This window comes from Populus nigra, chromosome 12, assembly GCF_951802175.1.
Source record: "Populus nigra chromosome 12, ddPopNigr1.1, whole genome shotgun sequence".
Taxonomy (NCBI): domain Eukaryota; kingdom Viridiplantae; phylum Streptophyta; class Magnoliopsida; order Malpighiales; family Salicaceae; genus Populus; species Populus nigra.
In genome coordinates this window covers 13,390,404-13,410,066 of record NC_084863.1, presented here as the reverse complement: position 1 = coordinate 13,410,066, position 19,663 = coordinate 13,390,404, and the positions used below count along the sequence as shown (strand labels likewise).

The following is a 19,663-nucleotide window of genomic DNA, read 5'->3' as shown; positions in this document are numbered from 1 at the left end:
ATACATTAAAATATTCAATTTTGTACTTGAAACCCAGGAAACAAAGCGCATTTGAAGAAACAAAAAAACTGAAAATACCAAGCACACAACATGTTGCACTGTGAAAACAGATTCCTGTAATGGAATTTTTCCTTTCAATTTTTTTTATTGGATAAAGTTGAGAAATTAAGCCTTCTCCGAGGGTAGAGTACGTTTCACTACTATAAATAGGAAGAAAGATCTCTTGAGGTATCACAACATACACTAGCATATATACTACTTAAAATCAATGGAGTTGATTAACGAGGAAAGTGCTAGTGAGCTACTTCAAGCTCAAACTCATGTGTGGAATCATATATTCTACTTTATAAACTCCATGACTTTGAAATGTGCTGTTCAACTAGGCATACCAGATGTGATCCAAAAACATGGCAAACCCATGACCCTCTCTGAGCTTGTTTCTGCCCTACCAATCCACCCATCAAAAGCTCAATATGTCCACCGCCTTATGCGTATTCTCGTGCACTCTGGTTTCTTTTCCCAGCAAAATCTTAACGGCGTTGACAACCAAGAAGCCTATTCCCTTACCCAATCCACTCGTCTCCTACTCAAGGACAATCCCTGGAGTGTGAGAGCTCATTTACTTTTTGTGCTCGACCCAGTTCTGACAAAACCATGGGATTGCTTGAGCACTTGGTTCCAAAATGATGATCGCAATGCATTTAATGTTGCCCATGAAAAGGCACCTTGGGAGTACGTTGGCCAAGATCCAAGAATCAACAATCTCTGTAATGAGGTTATGGCTAGAGATAGCATACTGGCTTGTAAGTTGGTTTTAAACAAATGTAAAGGCATCTTTGAGGGGGTGAGTTCTTTGGTGGATGTCGGGGGAGGTATAGGAACTATGGCCAAGGGCATCACTGAAGCATTTCCCCACATGGACTGCACTGTGCTTGATCTCCCCCATGTGGTTTCTGACTTGCAAGGATGCAAAAATTTGAAGTATGTAGCGGGGGATATGTTTCAGGCAGTTCCTCCAGCAGAAGCAATTTTACTCAAGGTAAATTTATGTCAACAGTATTCTTCTACCAACACTATATATTAAATTTGCATATATATATATAAACATCTTTTATTAGTTTTTGTTTGAGAGGTGCTTATATACCCACGTCCGCGCGTCCTTGAGCTTATATTTTGACACATATATAAACTATTCCATTCCTGACCTCTGTGTACACATGCATATGAAGATTTATATTCAAAGATGGACATCATCTCTAACCCAAAACTCTATACTACAGAGTTTTTATATATATGCATCTTATGTTTTCTATTTCCTTGAGGATTTTTTTCCCGTCTTCATTTATTCATGCTACATATCTTCTGGCAAATGACAAACAGTGGATGCTACATAACTGGAGTGATGAAGACAGCGTGAAAATACTTAAACGATGCAAACAAGCAATTATGAGTAAGGGACAGCAGAAAGCTGGGAAGGTGATAATTATAGATATGGTGAGAGAGAACCTGAATGGAGATGAGGGGTCAATTGAAACGCAGCTGTTTTTTGATCTACAAATGATGGTGGTTGTTGGTGGCATGGAGAGAAATGAAAAGGAGTGGGCTAAGCTCTTCTTTGATGCTGGTTTCCTCAATTATAAGATACACCCTGTGCTAGGCACAAGAGCTCTCATTGAGCTTTATCCTTGATAAGATCTTAGTAATGTTTTGCATTTGTTATGCTTAAGTGTGAAAATTTTATCTAAAATAATATTTATGTGTAAAATAATGAAATTATTGTTGCTGCTGCTGCCACCGCCGCCGCTACTATTGTTGTTGTTGCTGGTGTTGTTGTCATCATTATTATAATAAATTTGTTGTCCTTAATGTTTTATTGTACCTCAGTTAGTTAATGCAACTAAAATGTTTACAATATATCTTTTAAGATTCCATCAACAATAACAACATATTATTTAAACTCAATTATTTCTTAATAAAATTGAGTCTAAACTCTAAATTATGAGGAAAAACAAAGTTCAAAAAGTGTAGAGATAACTTTAAAAACTGAGGTGAGGAAGAATATATAAAATCAGGATAAACAATGCAAGAAACTCTTCATTTATAATGGATTTTGAAATTAAGATTAAGGACCCGAAACTTGGAACAAGGAGCTCGAGCCATAGCTTAGCTAATTTGATCATGTGTTTATGGGTTAAACCCATACTACTTTGCTAAGACTCATTTATGACTCCTCAACATCCCAATATATATATTTGATTTTATAAAAATATGTCAACCAATAGTTTTGTGAGATCAATTTTTTATTCACCCGTAACTTATTTTAATCATGTTAATGTTTCATATTAATGAAGTTTTGTTGGATTCCACTTTTTAATAAAGATTTGACCTTAAAAGTGAGTGGACTCTTCTTTCAATTTGACCTTAGATATGCCTTTTAATCATGTTTTATATGAATGAAAATTGTCCGGGTAGTATAAAAGACTTGAAAATTTATAGAGAGATACTAATTTGGTAGATCATCACATTAAGATAGGTTTCTTTTAACTTTGTATATTTCTTAGTGAAAAACTTTTAGATTTACTCGATTAAATAGAGAATGCGATGTCATAAACTTTCAACCTTTTGTGTAAACCAAGATAATAATATTCACATAGCTTTCTACCTAGATATTTACTTTGACTCTCATTATTATGTTTATTTTGGCACTAAACAAATCCTGGATTTATGGATGTTTTATAGAAATTTTCCTTCATTAAAGTTCTCAAAGAAATGACCACATTTCTAACTTATATATGTGATTTTTCATTAAGAGTATTCATTTATACTCTACTTGGTATACCAATATATAAAAATAAATAAGAGCACAACTCACCCTTTTATCACATTGCAACTACTACCTATTTCATTATAGGAATAAAAAGGAAATAATTATTTTTTAATGCTATTGAAAATGTTATATGACTTAGTTTTCTATTTGAACGTGGATTTTGACATCTCTAATAAACTAGTTGTTGTCACCATCATTACACTCTTTTTATTTTTAAAGTTTTTAAACCTATACCCTTTGATGAATTATACATAAGATCTATCAATAAATCTTTGGTCAATGGGTTTGCAATATTTTACTTTGGATTTTCATAGTCAATGAAAACAATTTTATTTGATTACAAGTATTTAATTAATGGTATTATGTCAATAATATATATGTCTAGATTGAGCATTATATATTGCTTCCAACTCAAGACTGGTTGTTGCAATAGACATAAATTACTGGTACTGATTTTGGCCAGCATAGAATATCCTCTAAGCAATTTCAAAGCCTCTCGATTATCTCTTCACTTTTATCAAGAATAATAAACTTTGATTCTATCATGTATTTTATGATATAATTTTTTTCTAAGAGGAGTTTTAGGACATAATTACTTCACCAAGTGTGAAGACATATCCACTAGTGGATTTTGAATCCTTAGTATTAGATATTTAATATGTATCATTATACCCTTCTAGTACTCTAGGGTAACTAACAAAATATTGTCCATAGTCCAATATGTACTCCAAATATTTGAGTACCTTTTCTATTGCTTTCAAATGATCCATAATCAGATTATTGGTAATTTTTTTAAAAAAAGTAGAGTCATCAATTGGTTACTGGTTGTTGTGCTATATGTATGTATTATTGGTGAAAATATTGATATTAAATACCAAAAAATAACCATTAGCTAGAAAAAATGATGTTAAGATTAGATAGATAAAGCAACTCGTGCATAGAACATATTGTGCACTCATGGAAAGTTTGTGTGGACAACCTGGAAACTTAAAAATACATAAATGTGTGTGTTGGTATAAGATTGGACAAAATGAGGTCAGTAAGGATAGGGCCTGGGTTCGCAATTAAAGGTTGTCGCACCCGACATCGCGGCGATCCTAAAAAATAATTCTATTATATGGAAAAAGAACAGATATCTGACATCTTGTTCTTTTAGGGTAAAAGGTCTTGTTCAAGGAGTCGCCACCTAGTATTATGGTCACTAGGAGCCCTAACTGGTCAATAGAGATTCTATGGCTTGGAATTGGTTACGTAAAAAAAAAGATATTATCATCCCTTAAATGTTCTACCTGAGGCAGACTGCATTGTCGATTTTGTCTTAAATTGCTAAACATTTATTCGCCTATGCTATGATGATTTGTTTATAATATTCCTGACTCTGGCGCTAGTAAATATTCGAGCTCGAATAATTCCAACTCTGGCGTTGGTAAAAATTCGTAGCTACGAAAAAAAATTTAGATTAATATTTTTTTATTCCTTACTCTAGCACCTAGCGAATAAATAAATAAAAATAAATTTATTTTTACGCATGCACATATTTTTTTTATTTTTCTAGCTAAATAAACTAAAATACAACAAATAAAAATAATATAAATTTAAACTGATATTTTTATTCCTGAATCTGGCGTCAGTGAATAAACCAATAAATGTATATTATTTTTATTAATGCATACACATTTTTTATTTTTTTATTTTTTCTACTTTTTTTTCTACTTTTTATTTTTCTATTGTTTTTTTGGGCTGGGTCCAACTCAGCCCAAATGGGCTGGGCTGGACCCAGCCAGCCCGGCCCGGTCACTGGTCCAAGCCAGTGACTCGGCTGTGCAAAAAACAAAGAAAGCAGGAAATGAATTAAAGTCCAAAGTAAACAGTAACCGGTGAATTAAAATGAAAAAGCCGGGAAAGAGAAGCTTACTTACCTGGTAACTCTGAAGATGAAAACGTGATGGAAGATTCGTAGGCTAAGCTCCTCTCTGTTCCCTTCGCCTTGGTTCTTGCTTTGTTGTCTCCTGTCTTTCACGTTCTGCTCCGTCTTCCCCTTGTTTCGTTTCCTTCTCTCTTTCTCCTGTCCAGTGCGCTCCCCCCCCCCCCCCCCTGTTCTGTTTCTTCCTCCCCGTTTCCCTGGTTTTTTCGTCTGGGTTTTAGCTTCTGTCCTTTCCAGCCTCCGTCTCCTGCGTCTCCTGCCTTTTCTTCTTCGTCTGTGAGTTCAGTTGTAAGGGGGGGAGGTGGTGCCCCCTGAGTTACTTTTTTCCTTCTTTGTGGCCTTCTCTGGCTTACCAGAGAATGGCGCTGAACGCCTCTGTTTCTTTTAGAAGAAACAGGGGCACAAATTTTGCTCCCCTCTGTACAGTCTCCCTCCCCGGTTCTGTTTCTTTTTTTCTTTTTCTCAGTTCTGCTCTTTGTTCTCCTCTCAGTTTTTTCTTTTTTTTTTCTTGCCCTCCCCCTTTTTGGTTCCCTTCGTTGCTTTGTTTTTTCTTTAACCTCCTCTGTTTCCTTGAGAAGAAACAGAGGAACGAAAGTCTGTTTATTTTCTTTCCGCTCTCTCTCGGTTCTGTGATTCCCCCCTCTCTGATTCCTCTTTCCGTGCTCTCTCATCTTCTCTGGCTTTATAGCCAGATAATACCAACCATTTGAAACGGCTTCAAAGCCATTACTGCCAGAAACGGCTCCTGAGGAAGAAGGCGAAGAAGGCGATGAACAGCTTCTCAAAACGGTGCCGTTTATGCGATGGGAATGACCATGTTCAATCTGGTCACTGAATTTCTAAAATCGTGCAATCAAGCCCCTTTGTAAATTGTAATTGGACCCCTGTATTTCGGCGCTTTTTACAAGATAATCCTTGGACTTTAATCTGTTGCAATTTTGCCCCCAATTAACCCCATACTTTGCTATTTCTTCAATTAAGTCCCTGATTTCATTAATTTAATTAAATCCAAGTCCAATTAAGTCGCAAAACTTATCAATTCTTCAATTAAACCCTTGATTTGATTAATTAAATTAATTCCAAGCTTAATAAAGTCTCAAAACTTATCAATTATCCAATTAAAACCTTGATTGGATTAATTAAATTAATTTCAAGCTTAATTAAGTCTCAAAACTTATCAATTCACCAATTAAACTCTTGATTGGATTAATTAGATTAATCCCAAAGTTTAATTAAACCTCAAAACTTTCAATCATATTGCCCTTAACCTAAATTTTAATTCATTCTTCATTTATTTCATTTTACTTGTTTTTTCATCATTATCATCATTTTTTATCCTTTTCAGTAATAAAATAATAATAATAATTGAAATAAAATAGTTAAAAATTAGGTTATGACAAATGTTTCTTGCTATTTAGGGCTAAATAGCTATCGATTTCTAGGTTTTAGGCAAACCAAAATGGTTGACATGCTGACGTGTGCAATATACATACTAGTTTTTTTTAAAAAAAATTTCATCATTTGCCCTTCAATTTTTTAAAGAATCATATTTGAAAGACTTATTTAGCACAAGTAAATAATGATCAATTAAGAGTTAAATTATCTACCATTCTATCGGATTTATAACAATTTAACCTCTATTCTTTACTGCTATTGTTATACATTTATTTACAGCTTCAACAGTGATATCAGAGCTTACTTTCTACGAGCTGGGAGGCAAAGTTTTTTTGTTTTTTGAGATTGAGTGCTACACACAGTGAAAGTGAGGGCAAATACTAGATAGTATGAGTGATTTTATTTTAGGAAGATTACACTTTGCAGCTTGTTTACTGACACGACCAAAAGATTGATGTCTTCTCCCAAGTGCAGGAGTGTCGAAGTAATAAATAACCCGACAAGACCGGGGTCGAACCACAGGGAGGTTAATTCTACAAATTATAACCAACAATAATACAACAACAACAATAACAACAATAATAAGTTAAAGAGAGCTTTGAGATGTGATATTGATTTAAGGATTAAACAAGGATAAAAATAATTGTCAAGGTTAGAGGATCCACTAATGGTATTTCAAACAAGTATAGTATAAACTCTTTTTATTACTCAACTGGAAACCACACATAAAGGAGGTTCCAATCGGATTATAAATTGTTAACATGATTACATTAATTATCTTATTCGAATAATGCTAATACTTGTAAATGTTGTCAGGCATTCATGATTATAACTTATGTTAACAACAAATCAAGTTCCTTTCATAGCTTAGGTGTCGGTTATACCATACAGTATGGGCTATGAAAGTGCCAAGTATTTGTTGTACCAAGTGTTATACAACATAAATCTAGATTAACCATTTAACAAGCAAAGTATTATAAGTGAACAAGATAGAAAATATAAAGCATGTTAGTATCCAACATTAAGGTCCATGTTAAGTTTATATTATACTTATTCTTACACCATTAGTGTACTCTTTTCACCTTGACATAATAAACTTAGTTAAACATAATGAAAGAAAGAAACATAAATAAACAAGGAAAGGAAATGAAAAGCATAAGCAAGAGATTAATATAAGCAAAACTTAAGCATTACAAAATATAAAGAGAGAAAACAAGAGCATGATCTTGATCTGGAAACCAAGATGCCTAAATACATGGCAAATGCCTCCTTTTATAGGCCAAAATTCAGAACTATTGATTTGTTGATTAATTGATGAGTGGGTGGCCACATCTTGACTTGGTGACAATTCTTATCTTCTTGTCTGCCAAAAATGTCATTGATGACGTCATAATTTGAACAAACTTAAATCATGAAAGTTCTAGGAAATTGTCTCATATTTCCAAGGTAAAAATTTGAGATCATTTGGACTTCTAGAACTTGAGATATGGGCTGAACACTGAACAATGTTTGGGCTGCAGGATAGATTCAGACTTCTTCTTTGTTGCTACAATTTGGACTTGAAAAAGGCCTTTTTAAATCTTAGGCTCCACATGAAAGTTGTAGGACTATGTCTTATCTTTCCATCCATATAAAATGGACCTAAATCCAACATCTAGAGCTCCAAATATGAGCCAATTACCGAACAGTGTTCCAGTTTGGACTGCACCAGCATCTCTTTTCTAAGTTTGGCCATCTCTTTGTCCTTTCAATTTCAGTACTTCAACTCATCAATCAATTCTTTTATTTATGTCATAGGCTTGCATTTAAGATGAACATTTACCATAAATTAAAGGTATCTCATATAATTAGATATGTTATTATAAAACACGCTTTAGTTAAGGAGTTATTGATACTTCAAATGCAAAATGATGATATAAAACCTTGATAAAAATGCACTTTTAAGTACTAATCATTTACAATCTTCAGCTTCATTCACGATCTAATCTTTCACTTCTCTTTCCTCCCTTTCCCCTTGATCCATTGCATTTTGCCTGCAGAAAAATATATGAAATGTTTATCCATATATGCAAGAATTATATAGGAACACCACAACATGGTTATTTCTCTTGAACAACAGATACATGATACTTGATCATGGGATTAAAACCACATGCTGACAGACATATAAGTCTCCATGTATCAGTTTAAAACCCACAAGAAACAAATGCCAGTGATTGGTGGCTTGTTCTAGACTTCGACAAGACTTATAATACCTTGTATGAAGCTATTGCATCACCTTTTCCCCTTGATGAACTTTAGAAAAGCCATCATGCGTTGAGTAAGTCATCAAATCAGGAGATGCCCTTGGCAATCATATCCTTCCAAACCCCTGCCTTAGTTAGTAGTATTTGAGAGTGTAGTAGTGATTATTTTTTTTTAACTCAGAAATACATTATAATATAAAAAAATATATTTAAATTTTGCCTAATTCTATTTAAAATATAATATCAAACGGGGGCTTAAACAAGCCTAGTGGTGTAACTAAAAGTGTCTAGAATTAAGTTTAGTAGATCATTTCACTGAAAACTTGTTTCGTATCCATTGATTAGAATATGTAAAATAAAATATTAATTTACATAGGAAAATGAAAATATTAATTAAGAAACATGATCAATTTTGAACCAACACATAATTTGCCAAAAATGATAAATTATCAACAAATAAATCCTTATTATTCTGAATATTAATCTAAAGTCAATGTTGAATTTATTAAGAGAAAAAAATAGTTATTACATTAACTCTAATTTAGTATTATATATTATCCATCCCTAAGCCTTAATTATTATAGAAAAAAATGATTAATATCTTTATTTTTACAATAATGATTATTTTTCTACATTGATTTTTAATAAATAAAAAATCTAAAATCATGAAAAATAATCATTAAGTATTGTAATAATATTGATATTAAGAAAAAAATAAATCATTGAAAAGGAAAGGTATTAAGAAAAATTGGGTTGGATGCATACTAGGTCTGTATAGAAACAGGCTTGTGCTTGAAAGCATGGTCAAATATTATTAAAACAAAGAAGAAGAAAAAATCAATTAGGTGGTTTTACCTCCAAAGCCCATTTTAAGGAGGAAAATAATAGAAAAGGCCTAAAACACCCCTACAACTCTCAATTGCCTAAGTAGCGTTTGGCCCTGCGGTCGGAAAGTGCTTTTGAAATAAATTAATTTTTTTTATTGTTTTCCTTACATCAAATTAATATGTTTTTGATGTTTTCAGATCATTTAAATATGCTGATGTCAAAAATAATTTTTTAAAAATAAAAAAATATTATTTTAATGCGTTTTGGAATGAAAAACACTTTGAAAAGTAACCGCTACCACATCCCGAACACCCTCTAAGTATAAATGTAATTTTTCTGGATGGAAAAAACCACCACAATGAACTTTTTTTGGACTAAAGAAACCTTTTTTTTTTGCTCAAAGTTATTATTGGCCACTTGGTTTTTTCATGTTTTGAACTTTAATCATCTAACTTAGAACTTTGACTCTTAATTGTAAATTATAAGAAATTGATTATTAATTTAGCTATAAAAAATACAATTTAAAAGAAAAAAAATTAAGAATCAAAATAAAATAAAAAAGCAATGAACAATATGTGAATAATAAAATAGTTCTTGTAACCTATTTTTGGGCCCCCGCACAAAAAAGAAGAAAATGCAAAAAAATAAAAAAATAATAATAATGATAGTAGGATGCCGGAGCGCCCAGAAAATGGTTAAAAATTGGTTGAGGAGGTTCTAAAATAAAAAATTAAAATTTGACAGTATTTTATTGACTGATGAGAGCTTCGTTGACAAAAAAAATTCAAGTTGAGGAAGAAAAGTCCAAAATCAGACATTTATGGACTCAATTAAATTTTATTAAAAGTTTAATTGAATTTATGGTGGGTTTGGTTGCAAGAAAAATTGATTTTGGAGTCAATATGGGCTTTAATTGGAATAAATTGAAGTTCTGGGATGAAATTATATTTTTTGAGAGTTAATTTGGTCAAATCAGGGCTTAATTGCATAAATATTGAAGTTTGATGGCCAATTAAGGACTTAATTGAAGAAATCTGAAACCAAGGAACAAACTGGAAAGGCACGTAAATATAGGGGCTGTAATTAAAACCAAATCAGGGGCCAAATTGAAGAAATTAGAAGTTTATTGATCAATTGAGGGTCAAATTACATAAATCAGAGACCAAGGACCAAGTTAGAAAAGGCTACCAATTTCAGGGCCGGAGATTGAATTTGGCAGGGATGCAATTGAATTGATTCTTAAATCAAAATTATTATTGAGGACTCGATTGAACAAATCACAAATTGAGGACTGATTTATACTTTGACATAAGTTTGGCGCCATTTTCATTTAAATGAAACGGCGTGTTTTTCCCAAAACAGCGTCATTTCATGCATTGTTATATATAAAAAAAGACCCAAACAATGCCGTTTTGAACGACACTGTGGGTCTTCTTCTTCCTCTGGACGTGTAAAGTAAGGGAAAAAGAAGATTTTTCTTCCTCTGTCACCGTTATCTCTCTCTTTAAAAAGACACTAACTTCCTTTTAAAAAGGCATCTACACCACCCCCACTTGCTCAAAGCTTTCCACGTGTTGGAGAAGAGGGAGGAGATGTGTTCCTCAGGCAGTTTTTAGAGAGGCTGCACAGTGGCCGCCCTTGTCTCTCTCCCCCCTATTTTTCCTATAAATACAAGGGAGAGCACAAGAAACAAGAGGGCATATGAGAGGACCGAAAAGAACAAAAAAAGAGAGAGAAGAATAGCAGAAAAAGAAAAAAACAGAGGAAGAGAGAGAGAGAGAGCAATAAAAAGCAGAGAAAAAGAAAAGGAAAAAAAATAAAGAGGAATAGAGAGAAAGAAGAGAGAAGCAGAATAGTGATAAAGAGGAAAGAACCAAGAGAGAAAAAATAGAGAAAAAAGAGAACAAAAGGAAAAAAAAAAGAGAAAACAGAGAGAGAGATAGGGAAAACAGGGGAAGAACTGGTGAAAATCATCATCGCTGACACAGTCTCCGCCATCGCCAGCCACCACAGACAATAACAACCACCGCCCTTCATGCCAGGTAATCTTCTCTCCTTCCCTACTCCATTTTCTCTTTTCTTTCATTTGCATACAGAACATGAGCAATTCACGTTCTGCAGTAAGATGAAAATAATTGGTTGGTTATTATGTTGTGTCTCAATAAAATAAAATAAATCAAAAAAACAATTCCAATAAAATCAAATTTCCCTGCCAAAACAAAAAAAATCAAAACCTCTTCCTCTCTCGAATCTCGATGGAGAAAGGATTGATATTAGTTGACCGATTTACCGAGTCAAGCCAGGCATACTTCCTGACTCATTTACACACGGACTACACTCAAGGCTTGACCTAAAAATGGGGAAAAGGTCCTCTATTTTGCTCCAAACTAACCGCTAAGCTCTTACCTTTCAAGTTCCCTGATTTCAACCTCTCTCTACTTCGCGTTGTTGATCTTCACATCTGGCATTCTTTCTCTCTCATTTCTCCGACCACCGGATCTCAAATCACCGCTCATGTCATGGCTCTCAACGCCCACCATTGCCCTGGTAAGCGAATTTTTTTATGTTTTATTTTTTATCCCGGATCCCACTGGCCGAGTTCGCTTGCTTATTCAATCGCAATGTATGGGATATTTTAGGAATCGATTTTGGAAAAAGAAATCATTACCTTCGGGAAATCACTTTTTGGATGGTTGGCTATAGAGATTTGATGGGATTGAACTGTAACTGGAGTTTGGATGCTTGATGTATAAGGGGGATTTTCGATGGGAAGTTGATAGCGATAGGGCAAAGGATGCGAGGAGTAGGCTACCTAATGTTCTCAAGAATGAGACGATTGATGTTGTTTACTTGGATAATACGTATTGTAATCCGTCTTATGATTTTCCCACTCGAGAAGTTGCTACTCAGCAGGTAGGATTTACATATTTCTTGTTCACATAACAATTCTTTCTTTGAGTGTTTTTTGGTAGGTGTTGACGATTAATGTGCATTGTAGAGAATGTATACCGGTTAATAGGGATGAAGCATGGATAAAGAGCTAAATATTATTGGTGTTGAAAATGAGAAAATATAATGAGCAATTGATTGGTATTTGTGTCTTAGGAATGGTCATGAAAGTAAGTTGATTTATTTTGTGTTTATAGGCTTGGCAGAGATTACAGTGCTTCAAAATAGGAAACAAATCAGTTATACAACTTTTCTTACTTGTTTAATTACTTGGTAATGACAGGTTATTGATATCATTACTTCTCATCTGGAGCATGACATCGTTATTGGGATTTATACTTTGGGGAAAGAAGAGCTTCTAATTCACATTTCACGTGTGCTTAACATAAAGGTACGATCATAGTTGATTCTGATCTTCTATATGCATGGATTATGAAGGATGTGTTTTTGTAAAGCACAGAACCAAGTTCTTAGCTCAGTTACCATGCTTGTTTATTGGTTTTATTATGATTCTAGGGCACCCATGTTCTCTCATTGTTTTACAAGAAAGTAGTTGAATGAAATTTAGTGAGCTACTTGCAAATTACAATTGCAAACTATTTCTAGTTCAGGTTTGTTTTAGCTTTAATTTCCTTTCCTTCTTTGAAGATTTAGGTGTGGCCAGAGCGTTTACAAACCATGCATCTTCTTGGATTGAAACTTTAGAGTTTCAGCATTAAAACTTCTCTAACAAGAGTCCGAACAGTTCCTCGTTACAGTTTCAGCATTGAAACTTTAGAGGGATTAAACACAATGCGGCCAACAATAGGAATCATGCCATCTGGTTTTCCATGGGTGCTGAAACCTGTTAAAGGAGATGGCAATCTTTTCGACTCTCTCTTAACTTCTCGTTACAAAAAAAGACAGCCATCTAATAAGCTGGACGGTAATTTAGGATATGCTGAAAGGTATCACCATTACATGTTTTCAGTTCCTTACTCTGATCACTCATGCTTTGCAGAGATACAATAGTTTATTAAACTTGTCGAGCCAATTAACATGAAAGGTATTGCGTCTTCATCATCTTGTTATGTTGACCCACTTTATTACTTCAGTCACCTTTGTGGTGTAAACCAACCACTAAAAAGGTTTGTCTACAAGAATGAAAGGAAAGAGGGAGGTAAAAAAAGAAGTTGCGGTATCTTATTTTGAAAGTGGTAATTCTCCCGAGGCAGGAAGGAAAAAAGCAGGCCAGTAGGAGTGGATTATAAAAGAGTTAATGTAAGCAGAGCGAGTGCATCAAGAAGAGTGCGCCGTGGAGCCAAAATTATGGAAAGTGACTGTTCAGATTAAAAGTGTTAACTTTTGTAATTAGGTGAGCCAAAAAAAATACTTGTAGAAATACTTGCAATCATGATTGGGTGAGCCAAAAAAGTACTTGTACAAATACTTGCAATCGAGCATATATCTGTAGAATTTTGGTATGGGTATCACATGGTACCAAGAGTTGCTGGAAATGATAATTTGCCCTATTTTCAGTATCTCGAGTTTTACTGTGCTGTAGTTGATGAACGTCATCATGAATTATCAAATACGAGGAGTCCTTATCTGAATCTTATTTAAAATGAAAATCACAATCTAGTTTTTCAAGCAGCACATACCACAATATCTGTGCTCATTGCAATTCTTGTTTCTAATGGATTTTTCCAATTATCTTGATGGAACGTGTGGTTGATGTACTTAAGAAACCGAACAAGTGGGATACATTGATCCAAATTCTTCAGGTATTTTGTTAATGCAAAACTTATGGGATTTTGTCTGCTTGTGCAACCCTTATAGATATTTAAACTCTCTCAATTAACATCATTAAGACACACTAACTGTGAGACTTTCAGTGCATGCATTCACCTAGCTTTATAAGTGCTTTGCCTCATCTCATTCTGCATGTCGAACTTTACATTATAAGTTAAAAATGTTCATTAGTAGTGTCATGTATTGAAGATCAAGAAATGGGTTGTAGCTTTGTTGGGTCCCTGTTAAGGTGACTTTGGTTTGACTGCAAAGTCACTTCTTCTTACGGTCGACAGTGGGCTAGAACTCAACAACGGTCCACCTTTGAAATGATGCCAAGAAAAATGGCCTCCTAAGTTTGAATTGGTGGTGATTGTTGTAACCTATTTTTGGGTCCCCGCACAAGAAAGGAGAAAATACAAAAAAAATAAAAAAAATAAAAAAATAATATAAAAGAATAAAAAAAGGAGAAAAGAAAAAAATCAATAAAAAATATATCAAAAAATAATAGCAGTGAAAAGAGGATGTCAGAGCGCCCAGAAAATGGTCAAAAATTGGTTGAGAAGGTTCAAAAATACAAAAATAGAAATTTAACAGTTTATCATTGACTGGTGAGAGCCCTGTTGATGAAGAAAATTTGATTTGAGGAGGAAAAGTCTAAAATCAGATGTTTATAGACTCAATTGAATTTATTGAAGGTTTAATTAAATTTATTGAGGGTTTGATTGTAAGAAAAACTGATTCTGAAGTCAATTTGGGTTTTAATTAGAAGAAATTAAAGTGCTGGGTCAAAATTATAATTTTTTAGAGTTGATTTGGTCAAATCAGGGGCTTAATTGCATAAATATAGAAGTTTGATGGCCAATTAGAGACTTGATTGAAGAAATCCAAAACCAAGGACTAAACTGAAAAGCACGCAAATTGAAGGACTGACTTGAAATCTAACACACTTTGGCGCCAGTTTCCACTTAAATGAAACGGCGTGTTTTGGGGAAAACGACGCCGTTTCATGCATTTAAAAAAAAAAAATAAACAAAACAGTGTCATTTTTGGACATGCAACAGGGGAAAAGAAGTTTTTGTTTTCTTCCTCTTGTTTCTTCCTCCCACGTGTTTTGTTAGAGCAAAAACCAAATGCCACCCGTCTCATGATGAGAAGACAGAGAAGTCGTGCCCCGTAAGCGATGCCTCCATTGGCCACCTTTACTAGCGTTGTAACAAAGCAAAAGGCATGTGCGCCCCATGCATGGGCAGCGATGGGACAGGGCAGGGTCGACCCCGCTCCCCCCTGCCTCTATAAATACTGTCCTGAAAGGGAGAAACAGGGGAAAGAGGGAAAAAAGGGGAGATATTGGGAGAGAGTGACCGACAGTTTTTTGAAAGAGAAAAGAGAAGGAGATCGAGAGAGAGACAGAAGGATTTTTCAAGAGAGAAAACGAGGAGGAGGAGCGAAAAAAAAAGAGAGGGAATGAACGTGAGACAAAAAGGAAGAAAACCAAACAGAATAGAAGAGGGAAGCATAACAAACAAAAAGGGGAGAAGAATATTGAAAGAGAAGGGAGAGGGGACAGAACAAAGAAGACAACAGAGAGGAAGGAGGGAAGATTAGAAACAGGGGGAGAAGGATTTTTGTTGTAAAAAACAAACAGACAAGCAGACGGAGGAGGAGAGTTTTCGGAGTAAAACAAAAAGGAAATTTTGAGAAGAAAACCAGTGAGACAGGAGGAGAAACAGAGGGGGAGGACAGAAGAGGAGTAAGAAGAGGAGAGACAAAGGAGAGAAAGAGAAGATAACGGGGAGGAAAAAAAAGGGCCTTTGTATAGGGAAGAAGAAAAAACCGCAGTAGCACTGCAACACCACTGAGAATGGTCACCAGCATCACCATCAGCTTAGCTACCCGAGATCATCACCTCAGGTAATTCTCTTCCCCCTTATAGTCACCGGTCATTGTTCATCTTCTTGCTTGCAGAACGTGCACTGTGCATGTTCTACATACAAGAAGAATAATTAGCTGGTTACTGTGCATGCGCACAGTAACCGGCTAATTAATTAACGAGTTACTGTGCTCATGCACAGTAACCAGTCCGTGGTTGCTGGGCTAAGTCCAGCCCTATTGCTATGGGCTGGAACATCAGCCCAGCCTACGCGGCTGGGCTGAGTCCAGCCCTATAGAAAGGAGGCCTGATTTCACTTTTGGGCTGATTTCTGCCTAGTCTCCTTTTAGGCTCGCCCGACCCAAAAGAAATTTTTTAAAATCATTTTGGGAAATTCAGGATTTTCCCGCGTTTTTTTCTACATCATTTTGATTAATATTGGTCTGTTTTTTTACATCGTAAAGATACAAATTCAGTATTAAAATACCCGATTTTCAAAAAAATATTTTTGTATTCATGCATACGGCCAAGTCTTTCAAAGCTAAAAAAAATCATATTTTATTTTTATACAACAAAGAAAACTTCCAAAAATTATATATTATATTTTAGCATGCATTTTGGCTTTAATAACCAAATTATTAAAGTCATGAGAACTTGACCAATATTTCAAAAAAACCAAAAAAATATATTGTTTTTGTTTTAATATCTGGGATTACGAATTTATACGTAAAGCGTATTCCAGATATTAAAAAGATATTTTTTTATAGACATTAGAATGGTTAGGTTTTACCCTATAAGATAAGAACCTCTTTACTGAGGAGGGCTTTTCTTGAACCATAGATGGACCAACATGACAAGACCTTAGTTTTTTATAAGACAATAAAACAATGCAGCTTACCTTAGGTAGGGTGTATTTGGGGTACTAATACTTCTCTTTACGTAACCAGTCTCCGTACCCGATCTCTGAGACCAGTTAGGGTTCCTAGTGACCAAAATACTAGGTGGCGACTCCCATTCCATTTTTTTTCACTGATAAAAGACAAGAATTCCTTGTATTTTCATATTTGCCAAGATAGACACTCAACACCTGATGGGGGTGGTAGGCGATCACTACGACGCCATACATGTGCGACAGTGATTTTGTGTCTTGTTGCAAAAACCTGTGAGAAATTCATGGAATTCTACGTAATTTTCTTAGAAAAACTCAAAACTTCTGCTACCTTTTTGGTCATGTTGAGCTGATGGCATCTTAGTTGTTTTCTGTCAATACTGGCTCCAGCTATTTGAATATGGCTGCTGTGCATGCTAGTGCACTTACTCATGTGTGATCCTCTGTTGTTTGCACTTGTTCATGTTGCTGATTCCCTAGCTAGTTTCTTTGCTCAACTTTTGTCCTCTCAGTTGTTGTTTTGGCACAAAAAAACCTTAGATGCTAAAGGATGCAAATGCAACCACATACCCAGGACCACCGTTTTTTCTCTTACATGTCCATGGTAATCCATGTAGCCATGATACTCTGCCATAGATGGTGTGACATAGTTGATCTTTACACCATGTAATGGTAAAAAATTCCAGAAAAATCTTATATTAGGAAATATAAGAAAACTGCACGACTAACCAGGACTTTACCTTCACAATGACCTAAATAAGGGTTTCCTGCAAAGCCTGCCATACTAAAACATTGAAGTATACTCACGTGGAGTGTTTATTGAGCACTATTATATATTATTCATCAGAATCAAAGCGACTGCCTTGTTTGAGACGTGCCGATGCTACTGATTAGTCTAAGTTTCTAGAATCAAGTCATACTTTTCTTTCTTGTTTGTTGTATGTGTCTGAGACATCAAGACTACAAACTGTGGTTAAACAGCTTGCATAATGTTCACGTGGATAAATATTTCACACCTATTTTCTGCAAGAGAAATGCCATCAATGAAGCAGAGGACTATGACAACAAATTATGTAACTAACAAAGTTCAGAATAGACTAAAGGAGGAGGTAAGCGTTTAGGTTTTTAAGAATCACTTTTCCATACTCCCCTCTTCCTAGCATTTACTTTTGAGCATGTGCTGGTGCGTGCATACACTTTCCAAGCATGCATATAATAATAAGTAGAGTTAGGATATCCAGGTGATGAATAATTTCTGAAGTGAATTTAGAATCTTCTATTGTCTGTATTTCTTTCATGTCATGTTCAAGCATTTTGTATCTGTTGTTCAAAAGAAAACAACCATCATGGATATCAGGTTTGGTGTTTCAGTATAATTTTTGCATCTGTGGATAAACATTTTAGATCCGTTTTCTGCAAGCATAATGCTATGCATCTAGAGGAAAGAAGAAAAAGAAGGAGATATCAGATCATAAGTGGCTTGTTTCACAATGTTAGTTATACCACTTTTATAAGTGGCTTGTTTCAGGCAGGGAGAGTTTTGGAAGCAATAGAGCTTTTCAAGGATATACGTGCCCAAAGCCATTTCCCAGATTTAATGCATGACCTACCCACTTTGTTTGACGGCTTAAGAAAACAAAGGTATCTTGATCAAGTGTTGGGACTATTTCGTGACATGCAAAAAAGTTACTTGAAGCCTCATGATTTGGTGATCTATGATATCATAATCATTGTCATGTGCAGATTTTGGAAGCTTAAATATGCATTGGAGTTGTTTTCGAAACTCAGTCAAAGGGCTGCAGTTTGATGCTCGGGTTTGGACTTTAGTAATCAATGGACTTTGCAGAGAGGGATTGCTAGATGAAGCTTACAAAGCTTTCAGACTAATGGAAAAGGATGGCCGCCCACCAGATAATTGTTCTTATAATGTTTTTATCTGAGGATTTCTCCAGCATAAGGATCCAAGGGCAGTGCAACTTATAACCAGTGAGATGAAAAGCCAAGGATTCTTAGCAGATGTGCAAACAACAAAGTTGGTGGTAGATGATGATCAAGCCACCTGTTGTTACTAATTTTTGGGTTCCCACACAAAAATAAGAAAATACAAATATATATATTCAGAAGAAATCCAAAAAAATAATTGGAGTGAGAAAAAGATGTTGCAATGTCGAAAAATAGCAAAAAATTGGTTGAGGAGGTTCAAAAATGCAAAAAGTTGAAATTTGACAATATATCATTGACTGGTGTTTAAGTGAATTCAATTTAAAGAAGAAAAGTTCGAAGTTAGATGTTTATGGATTCAATTAAACTTTATCTAAGGTTGAATTGAATTATTTGGAGGGTTTGATTGCAAGAAAAAATGATTTTTAAGTGAATTTAGTTTTTGATTGGAAGAAATTAAAGTTCTGGGGTCCAATTATAATTTTGAAGAGTTGATTTGGTCAAATCAGGGGCTTAATTGCATAATTATTGAAGTTTGATGGTCAATTAGGGACTTAATTGAAACAATGCAAAATGAAGGACCAAACCGGAAAAGGTGCTAAAATTAAGGGATCTAATTATGATTTTTCGAGGGGCTTGATTACAAAATTGCATAAAACATCCAAGGACCAAATTAGAAATATCAGTTAAAATGGAAAAAACGGTGCCATTTCACTCAAAGCTATTCATTGTCTTCTTCAAATAAAACGGCTGGCAATAAAAACAGGGGAAGTGTTAGCGGTAGAGACAGTGGAGCTGCAGTCAAGGGGAGGCATGTCTCGCGGCTGATGTTCCTCGCCGCCGTGATGCACGCCGACTGTTACTGTAAAGCATGCATCCTCTGGTTATAAAAGCCAGAGGAGAGGCGGACAGGGGGGAGGGGAGAGAGGCGAGAACGACAGAAGAAAGAAAAAAAGAGAACAAAAATAGAGGGAGAGGGGAGCATAAGGAAGAGAAAACAGAGGAAGGAAGACCATAAGAA

General features: G+C 34.9%; 2 protein-coding genes across 7 annotated transcripts; both read left to right on the top strand.

Annotated features, from left to right (window-relative positions):
• The first annotated feature begins 220 nt into the window (after window positions 1-220).
• On the top strand, window positions 221-1,873 carry LOC133669150 (trans-resveratrol di-O-methyltransferase-like). The gene is made up of 2 exons (XM_062089187.1): window positions 221-1,039; window positions 1,381-1,873. The coding sequence occupies exons 1-2, from the start codon at window positions 269-271 to the stop codon at window positions 1,687-1,689; spliced, it is 1,080 nt and encodes a 359-aa protein (XP_061945171.1). The 5' UTR covers window positions 221-268; the 3' UTR covers window positions 1,690-1,873.
• Window positions 1,874-11,406: 9,533 nt separating this feature from the next.
• On the top strand, window positions 11,407-18,856 carry LOC133669392 (uncharacterized). 6 transcript variants are annotated; one of them, XR_009833891.1, is made up of 5 exons: window positions 11,407-11,767; window positions 11,860-12,133; window positions 12,453-12,560; window positions 12,818-18,342; window positions 18,445-18,856. XR_009833891.1 is itself a non-coding variant. In XM_062089503.1 (4 exons), exons 2-4 carry the CDS (start codon window positions 11,966-11,968, stop codon window positions 12,872-12,874), a joined length of 327 nt encoding a protein of 108 aa, XP_061945487.1. In that variant the 5' UTR covers window positions 11,409-11,767; window positions 11,860-11,965; the 3' UTR covers window positions 12,875-13,689. The 6 variants fall into 6 exon arrangements, 1 of the variants encoding a protein (XP_061945487.1); XR_009833893.1 differs by having other exon boundaries at window positions 11,860-12,339; XR_009833892.1 differs by lacking the exon at window positions 11,860-12,133.
• The last annotated feature ends 807 nt before the right edge of the window (window positions 18,857-19,663 follow it).

Coding starts and splice junctions, on each gene's coding strand:
- LOC133669150 (XM_062089187.1), top strand. CDS start 269: ATGGAGTTGATTAACGAGGAAAGTGCTAGTGAGCTACTTCAAGCTCAA. Junction 1,040..1,380: donor CAGAAGCAATTTTACTCAAG/GTAAATTTATGT, acceptor AATGACAAACAG/TGGATGCTACATAACTGGAG.
- LOC133669392 (XM_062089503.1), top strand. CDS start 11,966: ATGTATAAGGGGGATTTTCGATGGGAAGTTGATAGCGATAGGGCAAAG. Junction 12,134..12,452: donor GAGAAGTTGCTACTCAGCAG/GTAGGATTTACA, acceptor TGGTAATGACAG/GTTATTGATATCATTACTTC. Junction 12,561..12,823: donor CACGTGTGCTTAACATAAAG/GTACGATCATAG, acceptor TTGAAGATTTAG/GTGTGGCCAGAGCGTTTACA.